Genomic DNA, 12862 nt, shown 5'->3' with positions numbered 1-12862 from the left:
ATTTTGTGGTTGATAGATTTAGTGGGTGTTGAGCATCCAGATTGAATATTGGTTTCTGAGCACAGAGAACGTAAAGTTGTGAGTTTTGTTTGTCGGTATATTGTGCTGCCATTTTTTTGGGAAAATCCTGATGTTTGTATTGTATTTGTTTTTTTAGAGATGCTTGGGATCTCATGAGAAAAATGGATGAGAATAAGGTTTTAGAGTGATCCATGTGACATGTAACAAATGATACATATCAAAATAGAGAAAAAAAATTGATAAAGGAGAGAAGTTAAAGATAAAAAGTAATCGTAAGAGTAATTTAAAATAAATCAGAATAATTTTTTTTAATTGGCATAACTTTTTTGAATGAGGAATATGTTAGCATCTATCTGTTAAATGAATAATGGGTGCTAGATTATATGCATTATTTTAAGTAAAAGTAAGATGAAATGAAACTTAGAAAATTTTAACATAATGATTAAGGAACTTTATATAAAGATATGTGTTAATTTAAAGAATTAAAGTAGGTCTTTTACTTATTTTAATATTTTAGAATATAAAAATATTGATGCTTTCCTGTCAGTAAGTTCTACTAACTTTTTCGCCACCAAGGCTCTGCTTGAATAGATAAAACAAATCTTAAAAAGAAAATTATTAATTAATAATGTCAACAAAAAAACATATAAATATTTATCTATATAGATATGTATATATATACATACATGTGTACCTTACTATTATATCAAAATTAAGTTCGAAGCTATACCATAAATCTTTACATCTATATAGATGCTGAAGTGTAAGATGATGATAATGCCAAGTACAATGAATTGTGAAACAAAGTAATAAGATTCCACAATATTAAACTCAAGTTCAATGTTTTACTTAAATTTATAATTTCAGTATTAATATTTAAAATAATTTTGTGGAATTTCATAAAATACTCATTAGTCAATTGTGATTTATAAATATTGAATTTTTATTATTTTTTAGTTTGTGCAATACTTTTATCAACAAAAGATGCTTAAATTTGGTAATATTTCTAAAAAAGACTGCTTTTATTTAGTTTTTGAGGACTGATTTATAAGTTTTTAGTTTTCTGAATTGTTAATTTAAAATATACGTATATATTTGCATATAATTTTTGTAATAATATGTAACCAAACTTATTGTGGAATAGTATTAATTAAATTATATATAACATCAGTATGTTTATGGCATTATTGATCTGAATAAAAATTTAAATGTACCAAATATATATATATATATATATATATATATATATTGTGAATAGTTTTAGTTTTTATGCAATTTAATATGATAAAGAATATGCATAAATATATATACATATACATATTAGGTGGTATCTTCTTACTTTAAAATTTTATTTTATTTTTGGTAATTAAAATTAAAAGTTCACCAAAAATCCATTTATCTATATTCGCTTCTACAAACAATATATTTTCAAACATCAGCTGGTTGTTTTAAAATATTTAAAATACTTAAAAAAATCATAATCAATTAAATATATCATTGATTTTTCTAAATGATAGTAAATAACATCATCCAATATAATACACACCTAAATTTAAATTGGACTATAGGTTAGACCACAATTGTTTTTTATATTGTATAAACATAATGTTCAAACTCATTATTCAATAAAGTGAAATGATTAACATGATTGGATTGGTAGAATAAGATTATAGTTTAAATCTTTTAACCTAAGTTGCTACTATTAAGATTTTAATTGCGAAAAATAAACATATAACAAATATATAATAAAATGAAGACAGGAAAAAAGATAAGAAGGTAAAAAGAATCAAATTCTGATTTAAGTTACATATTTTTTTGGATTCTTAACATAATTTATCACATACCTTCTGTATTGTTGCACGCCAAGTAAGATATTTAAAAAACACAATAAATAAAAAGTTGACCCTTGACAACCAAGTACATGATGTATCCTCAAGTAGAAAATTCACAAAAAATGAAATAAATGAAAAAAAAAGAATAAAGAAAGAGTTTCCAAATGGATAAGTAAAAAATTTCTGATTTAAATAATAATAATAATAATAGTAATAATCAGAAGAAAAAAAAATCCAGGCTCAAAAAATGAAAGCAACACATGAAATAAAATGGATGAATGAATTAATGGATGAATGATATGGCCACCGACAACTGATGCGATTCGTTGCCTACGTAGCACACGTGTCGACTTGACATGCGTGAGATGTACGTTTGGGGAACGTTGTTCCCTCACCCGGTATGGGTGGGTGCGTCCAGGCCTATGACCACGAAGTCCGAAGTATCGAGCAGCCGGAGAGACTTCAAGGGTGAAGACTTCAAGGGCGAAGACTTCATTCGTCCCGAAGTGAGTCAGCTTCCTCCTGGCCAGCTGTCCCTTCTAACTGGCTGATGTGGCACTTTAGGAGTTCTTCTTCGCGACAGGTGGCCATACATTCACTACGATCGCGGTGCCAACAAGGACAGAGTGACCCGGGTATATATCCACGTGGAAGCCGGCACGTATCCTGCGTTGCTAGAGGAACTCTCCTTCCTCGTTCATCCATCCATCAATCATTTTGAAGCGGCTAATTCACTAGTTAATTCACTAAATTAAAAGTTTAATCCTGTTATTCTTCCTTCATGAGTTAAAGGAGTTCCAATTACATGCCAGAATAGTTTTCAGTATTTTCTCAACCAAATTAAGAGTATTAAAAGTGTATTACAGTGACCTTACTTATTTTTTTGAAAATAAGTTTTATTTACATAATTTGTTGTAAATTTAATCTCACACTAGTATATAAAATCACAGATATATCTATATATATAGTTTGTGTGCATGTATGTTCAATAGCACTTGAAAATCAATTTTTTATTTTTAAGAATAATCTTTTGACCAAGTATATTATCAAATGAAAAAAACCATTGTTCTCAACCGTGAATGCATACAAAATAAAATATATTCATACGTTTTATTTATTTAAATGCAATTGAATTTAATTATGTCACTATTTTATACGTATTTTAGTGCTATATTATAAGTTGGCATAAGAACTCAATGATGATGCTTGATTTAAGATGTTGGTTTTTGTTTGAATCATTGGTGATGAGGAATTGAACTCATGTGTAAGTATATTATTCAAGTCCTATACCATCAATCTAATGTGTACAACAAAGCACTATAATGTTTTGAGCAATTCTATTTAGATGTTTGAAGGCAGATTCCTATATCCTGAATATTGCAATAGGAAGCAACATGGGATATACCTTTTGATTGGAGACTTGGAGATATATTTTTTGTAATAAAAAAGTTTACAATATACTTTTGTCTTTGTCAAAATATTCTCATGCTTTGTTATTTTTTTATTTATTTTGTTTTAATTTAATATGTTATGTTGTTTTGTTTTGAATCACCATGTTTGAAGTGCCTCTACCTTGACAATGTTTGTGGTGTCATGTTAAAGAAGGTTGTATGTATTGATGGTAAAAATTTAAAGATATTTAACCCTTTTTAAAAATAAAAATAAAATTATTCAACTAATTTAAAGGTTCTATTTGGATGCTGATTTAGCCTAATTCCAATTCTACCCATCTTCAAAAGATTTACTTTTCTACTTTCAAAACTTAATTAGTGATATCAAAAAAACACTATGTTTACTAGAACTATGAAAAGGAGTGCAAATGTAAAAGTGAAAAAACTACCCAAATTAGAGTTGTTATAATCAACCAGGATCTCCAATTAATTTTTATTAAGAAAATACTGAATTATTAATTTAATTGTATGTTTTTTATGTATAAATCTAAATAATAATTACCTTTCAACAAAAGATTATCTGAAGATAATTACACTAATGACATGAAATTATTTGAAAATTTCTCAACGTTTTGAAACCAGTTGTATGAAAGAACTTAAGAGAATCACACATTGTATAAAATACTTTGGATTCATCATATTTAAATTTTACAATTAAGATTGTGCAGACCAATGAATTTAACAACATTTTTCATGCAAATAAAGTAATTACAAAAGTTTATTACAGAGCTTTTTATGATTTAAATAAAATTTGAAAAAGTCTTTAGTGATGATATTAGAAACATATGTTCTGTTTACCTTTATATTGCAATTTTCAGAGCTCACATATCATAGCACGATTTCTACAAACAAAAAGATAAAAATATACTCCGAGAGCAAATTAAAAAATGTATTATATATATATAGTTTTTTATAATGATAAAAAATGATCACATAATTGTGAGAAATATATAAAATATATGTTGGACGTTATGTAAAAGAAAATCAAACCAAATATGGAGAAAAGACTAATAACATTAAAAAAAAAAATCGTAAACCAATAATCAATAATAATAATAATAATAATACATGCTTATATATATAAATATATAAATAAATGAATCTTAATATGTTTCAAGCCCGAAAATAAAATATGCTTACATATGCATTTGGAAGATTTGTCAATGTGGTGACAACTTTTTGAACTAACAGTATGTATGCATTATAAATTAAAACCCAATATCTAAAATTCATGATGCATACTAATAAATTCATATGATGTAAATTATTTGAGTCATTTAAAAGCACATTAGATTACATGCTATAGACAATGGAAAGTTTTAAGTTTTATTAGATATTCTAGAAATTTACATAAATTCACACAGATAATGATATAATTTAATAAAATATTAAACAATTAATTTCTTATCAAATTGTACCAAAGAATGTGAACCATTTCTAAAAATAAGAAAAATAAAATACAAACATCATTAAAAGATACTGGACTTCTTCAAACAATATTTATATACCCATTTCAATGTTAGTCACAACTACACTTTGCTTTCAAGTAAATGCATTTCCTATACTTGTAAACCATATTTCAAATTCCATATCAAATTCTCTTAAGAATTAAGAAATGAAAATATAAATCTTAATTTTTTGGTGGAGAAAACGCTCCATTTCAAAAGTAATAGAATACTTTCTAATCGCATTGTTAAACTTTATTTTATTATTATTATTATTATTATTATTTTTAATTGTTTTTTTGGTACTTGAAACAAGACCCTCCCGCGAGATTTAGGGAGCGTCGGTGACCCCACCCGGGCCCGTTATAAAGGGCGCTGCAATTCACTCCGCATTATATGCTCACGGGCAAGGCAAACGAAACTGGATCCGCGGAGGTAGGGAGGGGGTGAGCCTTTTTACTTTTTCCGATGCAGCCGGAAGCTTTATTTTTGCAGTTTCCCACAGCTGGAGCGCATTTATTTAAGGAAGCCATTGACCGATCCTTTTTCTGCCTCCTTCAAGCTCTTTCATACGCACCCACACCTGGAAAGAGCCTATGAGCGCGCCCCTCGGGGCCCCGGTTTAGGGGCCAGATATTTTGTAGTGCAAGCTTTTTTTTCTATCTCTCACCCCCGCCCCGACCCGACTTTTCCCCCCGCAAGTTTTGCCAGTGTGAATGGTTCCCACACTCGCTCTATCTCAACATCACTCTCGGAAAGTTTAAATATAAACTACATTGCCGGAGTATGATATGTTCCAAGTCGATCCCTGTGGAATAGTGATCACCAGTGTGAACAGCACCTAAGAGCGCGGGTGACTTGGACGGTGCAAAGTCGAACAGGTGGCGACCATTGGGCCCAGGTGGGTGAAACCCTGTTCAAATTGGCACGCTGCTATTGGATAGCTGTCTATTCACCGCGGTGGTTTGAGTTTGACTGCGATTTGTTTGTTTGTTTGTGAGTGAGTGAGTTTGTTTGCTTTGCTAGGTTTTGCTTTGCTTTGGTTTTGTGTTTTTAATTGTGGATGGATCCCTATCTTGTACGCTCGCGGTCTCGTTGTGTCGTCGCATGGAGGCGTGGTTGGGAGCGAGGGCTGCTGCTGATGCTGCTGCTTCTGTGGGACCCTGGGCTGTGGAGAACGAGGCCTTGATTGTGGCCCAAGGTAAGAGTGGCCACGGCTGCGCCTCACGGTTTCCCCCCGCTGCCTGCGATCCTCGTGCTGCACCTACGCTATGCTTCTATCCTCTGCCGCTGCTGCCCCTGGTCTTTGTTTGTTTGTATTTTTTTTGTTTTTTGGCTTGCCCCTTTTTCTCGTCTCCTCGCCACTCTTGATCTATCACACCTGTGCACTTGAGTTTTGCTGCAACGTTCTTGTCTTAACCGAATCAGCAAGGTATTCCCCGTCGAATCCTACGGGCTTGTCGGCACGGATGAGCGAGTGGACATTTTTGGTACTTTACTTGGCACTTGCAGGGTGCGTGGTCGTGAAGGGTGATGTAGTATGTTTGCGTGGAATTTCTTGTGGGGATTCGAGCTAGCTGTGGTGTGGATGGTTGAGATGTGACATGCGGGGTTTCCAGTGAGGGAAATGGTGGTGGTGATGAATGGCCGTAGGGAGAGTGATATAAGTGGTTAAGATTTTTGGCGCATTGGAGGTTTGATTAGGTGTGTTGTAGGAGGAGTTGCGGTGGCTGTGGTTTGGAACGAGTTTGGACGCTAGGTTTCCCGTGTGTTGAATGATTGTGTTTGCATCTGATGGTTGTGGAACTCTCTCCCGGCCGTGTGGTTGGCGGCTATTTGAGATTCTCTGCTTGTCTTGTAGCGCTTTGTTGCGCTTTGGAGCTAGTTTCTTGGGCGTTTCAGGTTTTCCTGGCAAGTGCACGGATTTCTCTGCGTTGTAGTCTGCATCTGACCCCGTTGTGTGGTCGAATTCCGGGTTTGAGATGAAACATTTTCGGATAACATTGACACGTTTTTGAGTTGTGGCTAATGGCGTGAAGGGATTACATGTGGACTCTCGCTGTTGGCGTCCTTCGAACAGATGTAGTTAGTTTAGGTGCAGAACTTGCTCGAGTTGCCTTTCGTTTGCTGGTTGAGCTCCGTCAGCACCTTGCCGTGTTATTTCAATTAAATTCTTTGGTTGCTCTTATATTTTCTGTTCTGAAATTCCCCTCATCTTTTTTGTGTGTGTGTGTGTCACAGGGAGTTACTAGTTTTCCTTGCATTGCTTGACAGGTAAAGCTCTTGTTGTCAGGCGTTCTCCATGGTTGCTGCCGCATTTGAATCATTGAAGTCGGAATTTGGACGAAGTACATCAGGGCGGCTGGACGCTGTCATTCTTCGTAGATCTACGCCTATGCGGTTGAATACTGTGGGAAGAGTTGGGGAAGAGATCTCTTGACAGGTTGCACATGAATGCCGCTGGTTCAGAGATGCTAGGTGTTATGGTAGCAGGCTCTACGGTACCTGGCATGACCTCAGTCTCTGTCTCAGAAGAAGGTTCCAAAAAAATACGAAAACCTTACACCATCACTAAGTCGAGGGAAAGCTGGACTGAGCAGGAACACGATAAATTTCTCGATGCGCTGCAACTGTGAGTGTTTCTGTTCCATTTTGTTATTGTCCAGGGATTTCATACATGCTCGGTATTCTGCATGAGTAGTGAAGCTTGTTATTGCTCAGAGCCTTGAGGACAAAAGTTTGCAGTTTTCTTTGAAGTTGATTCTGTTCAATGATTGGCGACGGAACCCTTGCATTTATCACGGTGTCCCCAGCGTTGAACTCGTTCAGTCTGCATACAGCGGTCTTCCGTAGTTTAACAATGCTTTTCACCTCAAGTTTTAGCGGTCACTAGCAAATGAGTTTATTTTGTAAGCTGAGCCGTGATTCTAGCTCTGGCATTCAGAAGCCCAGAGAGCATTATGAAAGTGTTGTTGAAATGAGTTATTTCTGTTTGTGTTCATTTACGTGGATGGAATGGACTCTAGCCCCCTGTTATGTCTTCTGCATTCAGGATCTTCTGAACAGAGATGTTATTTAGTTATTTGTTTATCAGACTATCTCTCAACTGTCACATTACATCGTGAATTTTTATTGTCAATGTGTTATACAGATCTGCTTCGGTCCTCAGTTTAAGAAATTTGAGGGGATAAGAAAGTGCCATGATTAGCTCTGTAATATTCGTAGTTGGTGCTTGGAAGGCTTGCACCGTAATATGAAGCCTGTGTGGTTCATTGTAGTTTTCGGAGGTCGTTTCCTTGTTGACATTGATCTAAGAATGTGTTCTAGATAATTTTCTCTCCTCAGGATTGCAATATCTGGTTTTGTTTATTCTTAGAACCTTTTTGTGTTCTCGTTTGGGCTGCTTTTAAGTACCTTTTGCCGCAAAACCTTCTGTAATTCCAAAATATATTTTCCCTTTTTACTAAGCTGTGCTCTGTATATGAGTATCCAGTCATCTAGTTTTAGAGGAGCCAGATATATTTGGGATTTCTAGCACAATTCACTAGCGGTGAAGTTAATTGAAGGTTTTCTCCTGTACTTCTTGGTTCTCTTAGGGGCACAGGACGCATTTGATCAGCACTTATTCTTTATTCTTCTGTACAGGTTCGATCGTGATTGGAAAAAAATTGAAGCTTTTGTGGGGTCCAAGACAGTCATCCAGGTACAATGACGTTCTCGCTGATTTTCGCATGGAGAGAGAATCTACGTTCACATTGTTCTAGTCTTGCGGGTTTTAGTGCACAAAGCAGTTTTCATGTTTTTTCAGTGTGTGAGACATGTTCTCAGTTATTTTTCCTTTTGAAGTTCTTGCTTATGAAACGAAATTCATATGCTGCTCTTTATGTTAATTTCGTGCAGATCCGAAGCCATGCACAAAAATATTTTCTGAAAGTTCAGAAAAACAGAACTGGCGAGCATGTTCCTCCACCACGTCCGAAACGCAAGTCCGCTCAACCATACCCGCAGAAGGCATCAAAATGTGGTACAGTTCTTGACACATATAGCTTTGACGATGGAACGTTTAGGTACTCCTGTAAGTCTGATATAAGAAGATGCTTATTTTACTCTATACGGTAGATAAAAGCAGTGGCCTCATCATCAGATAGGATTTCTTGGTGCTTGAACATCCTGATTATTGGACAGTGTCGCCGTCCTTCAGTACATTCCTTAACTTGTTTCTCGTTCCGACTGCGGCCAGATCTTTTAGTACTCACGAATATGCACTAATTCACATATGAAAATACAAAGTTGATAAAATGTACCTCGGTAATACAGTAAGCATAAATAGCGAAGTCTTGAGCATCTCTGTAATGGACGGGCGGCTGCGAGAAATGCATTGTGTGGAGTATGTACAATTAAATGTCATGGACAGAGAGTAAGGTGCAACAGAGTGTGGATTCAGTGTAATTCATTCTCAGCACACACAAGCAGTTTTGTGCTATTAGAAGAGATTAGTGGAATTCTTAACGAATTTATGTTCCGGGACTAATATGAATACACACTTGGTATGTATAGTACCAGCTCAACTGCAGGTTTCGGATGGATTAAGAACTCATTCTGGACAGACAGAGTCCAGCCATGGTACATGTTCTCGAATACCTTCCATGTCCCCTGCAAGCCCGTCTGTCTCAGCCTGGGTTCAACAATCAGTCTCTCCTAACACGAGTATTTCTTATGATGCCCCTGGTGAGTGCTTGACCTTTCACTTGCATAGACTCTGAGTTGTTCCAGAGACCCGCTGTTTCCAGAATGAACCTGCCATATATTTTTTCGTATTGATTACTTTTTCTCATGTAGGCACCAAACCAGAAGTTGGAGGCGTAAGTTTGACTTCTGTGCGCGCTTCGAGTAACAGCATCAGTGGTAGTTCCCCAGGAGGTTGGCCACATGTCGTGTCTGCAAGTCCACTAGCACCTGATTCCTGTATACGAGGTAGGCAATTTAATGTATTGATCTTTAAAATCTCGTTTCTATCTATCTATCTATCTATCTATCTATCTATCTATCTATCTATCTATCTATCTATATATATATATATATATATATATTTTTGGCTTGTTTGCTCTCTCTGCACAAAACATAATCATTATTGTAAATAAATCCAGTCTACTTTCCTTGAGTCGTTCCAAACTGCTTACCATCCAGTTATGTACATTTATATTTACTGTTACTTTTATTAGGCTTTGTCATCAAGTTTGTAGCCAGTCTGGCCTTGTCAATTTAATGGCTTGGATCAACCTGACCATAATTTTACTGTTTGGTTCACCAGCTGCGCCTGATTTTGCGGAGGTTTACAAGTTTATTGGCAGCGTGTTTGACCCAATTGTTTCTGGTCATCTTCGAACGCTCAAGGAAATGGCTGCCATTGATCGCGAAACGGTAAGTTTTATCTTCAGAATAGACTATTTCATTCTTGTGTAGGTCCCAAAATGTTTTTCTGAGGGATTAGAATCATCCGACTTTTATGAGATCTTTTGGATATACAGGTGTACTGTAAAGATTGAGAGTTTTTCCTTACTCTATGGATATTATTTTGTAGGGATGGAAACGCAATTTGACATCATGTGCATACTTTAACATATAATGAACATGTTTTACCTGGATTTTTCAATAGATTCTAGTGAGAAGGAAGCCAACCTCTCAGTTTAGTAAACAAGTCGTTATGGTTGAATGATTTGTGAATATTAGTTGGTTAGAATTTCTCAGGGCGTCTGTCGTGCTACAAGATGTCGGTATCTAATCTTGCATCATTGCTGACTGGCAGGTTTTACTTTTAATGCGTAACCTCTCCATTAACCTGTCCAGCCCCGACTTCGATGAACATGTAAGTTCAAGCGGTGAATTGGATGTAAATAATGCAGATAGCTCCAATCGCTAAACGAAGCTATTAATAGACGTTTTTTTTTTTTTTTCAAGATCTTTATTCGTCCAAGTTATATAATTCATAATGTCTTCAATTTTCTTTCATTGAGAGTTTTATTTTTTAAGCTTTTTAAAAAGCATTTTTTGTTCTTTGTTTGAACAGAAATTATTTATGCCAGTAATTGATAAGAATGTAATAAGAGAAAAACCCTCTGAGGCAGAGGACTCGACAAGTATTCCAGGCGCTGTTCCTCAACCTTGTTCGGTATGCTGCCCATGATTTCTGACGACTCTGAGCCGCTCATTTTCCAACTTGACGGTCGGATTTTGTGATCACTCTGCCACTTTTTGATGTCTCAGCTTTGAAACTGAGCCCAAGGTTCTTGATTTAATGTTTAATATGTAAATCTTGTGTGATGCAGCAGGATGCAGGTGAAGCAACCACGTGCGTATCTGGTCAAGGAGGAACGCCTGCACCCTCTACACCCTTGCTCGTTGGTCCAAGAAGTGGAGACTCGGATCACAGTCAACAAAAAGCATCGTTGTTGCAAACATTCGCAGACAACACTACTGATGCTGAGACACCTCGAAGGCACTCATATGATGGAGGCGGAACAATGTCAGCTTCGTATACTAGCTGTTGTGTGTCTCCTGCTTCACCTGGAATCCTTGAACCTGGATCAACAGGATTGCCCACTTCTACAGCACTGCAACCGCAGAGCCCGGTTTTGACATCAGAACCGGAAAGTGTGTACTCGTTACCTAGATTACCCAGCTTACCGAGTTTGCCAAGCTTGCCTAGCCTGCCTAGTCTGCCTGCAGGCTTAGTTGGAGATGGGATCGGTGTAGATAATTGGTGGACTTGAAGGAAGTCTTGGCTTTTTGATCGAAATGTGTAAGAACTACAGAGTCACATGGTTCAATTTTTGGGTCCACTGTGCATACGATGTGGCTTCTGTCACATGTGAACGAGGTTCCTGGCCTTGCGGGAGGTTTCCATTCTGCAGGGTGCTGAACAGGCCAATGGGATTCCTCTCACGAATGTGGAGAGTGTAATAGATTGCGGTTATATTTTGTTTGTTTTTTTTTTGTTTTTTGTCGCTTTCTTCGGTGTTTGTGAGAACGTTTGACCTTCGCATTTCTTAGAATCTGGCGTGTACATTTTTAGGAATCTCTCATTTATGAATTCACCACATTCTATTTTTAGGAGATTCACAGCTATCTGATCACTTTTGTGTATCAGTCCAGAGGCAGTTGACGAGGTTAAGATTATCCTTCTTTAAATATAAGGATCTAGGTTAGTTTTTGGCGATACTACATAAAAAATTATTCAAAGGTCTTGTAAGAGACTTGTACCTGCATTATTCGCAATCAGGCTTGGTCTGTTCAACACAGGAATAGATGTACAGATAGTTAACTATGAGTTTCATGTTAATTATTAATATTGCAGTTCTCTCAATTGTTAAATAGTTATATTGCAGTGATTTGTTTTGATGACTGCTTCATGAGGATTGCTTCGCATTTTACGTGTAACAAGCATAGCATACATGCTTGTAAATTTTCTTTATTACCTTCTGTGCAAAAAGCTTTGTCTATACATATGTTGATTGAAACTTTCAATACATGCCACTTCATAACTGTTTCATTGTAGTATACAATCTGAAATTATTTGTGATAAGTGGTAATTGTTGTAACATCTACTATTCTTATTACAAATGATACACTTTTCAACTCATCTATGTTCATATTTCATTTTACTTTACAAATGGATTAGAATTTGGTGACCCTTCCATTTCACACTTACTAGTTTTTCAAAAATACAAGATCTAAAAGTGGCCAAAGAATGGTTGATATAACGATCTAACTTAAATGAAGTTTTAAATTATAATCTTGAACATGGATTGCTTTTTTTTTAATAAAAAAACAAGATAAATTCTTTGATTCTTTCAAACCAGTCACGTTTATCTCATCTTATTTGAATAGTCCCTTAATAGTTTGTCTTATTCTTTTTTATTTGAATTCATTCTCATCTTTTAATCTTTTAATGACACTTGATAAAAAAAATATTAACATTAATTTTTAAAATTAATAAATTTCTATTTTAAGGAAAAATATCATACATACTCTTGAAAGTTGCCAAAATATCAAGAATGCCCTTATATTCTTGATTATATCAAATCTATCCCTCTTTTTTGTGATAATTGTTAAT

General features: G+C 35.4%; 1 protein-coding gene across 14 annotated transcripts; it reads left to right on the top strand.

Moving 5' to 3' along the window:
* Positions 1-5740: 5740 nt before the first annotated feature.
* On the top strand, positions 5741-11735 carry LOC112280281 (protein REVEILLE 8). 14 transcript variants are annotated; one of them, XM_090249267.1, is made up of 10 exons: positions 5741-5950; positions 6991-7381; positions 8395-8452; positions 8650-8773; positions 9307-9477; positions 9589-9723; positions 10061-10170; positions 10556-10615; positions 10817-10918; positions 11076-11735. In XM_090249267.1, exons 2-10 carry the CDS (start codon positions 7200-7202, stop codon positions 11517-11519), a joined length of 1386 nt encoding a protein of 461 aa, XP_090105393.1. In that variant the 5' UTR covers positions 5741-5950; positions 6991-7199; the 3' UTR covers positions 11520-11735. The 14 variants fall into 14 exon arrangements, with proteins under 14 accessions (XP_090105393.1, XP_090105398.1, XP_090105394.1 ...); XM_090249272.1 differs by having other exon boundaries at positions 5808-5950; positions 9313-9477; XM_090249268.1 differs by lacking the exon at positions 5741-5950 and adding an exon at positions 5964-6181.
* Positions 11736-12862: the final 1127 nt, after the last annotated feature.

The sequence above is a fragment of the Physcomitrium patens genome, chromosome 3 (genome assembly GCF_059467195.1).
Source record: "Physcomitrium patens ecotype Gransden chromosome 3, ASM5946719v1, whole genome shotgun sequence".
NCBI lineage: Eukaryota > Viridiplantae > Streptophyta > Bryopsida > Funariales > Funariaceae > Physcomitrium > Physcomitrium patens.
The sequence above is the reverse complement of the archived record's forward strand: the minus strand, read 5'-3'. Positions and strand labels throughout refer to the sequence as shown.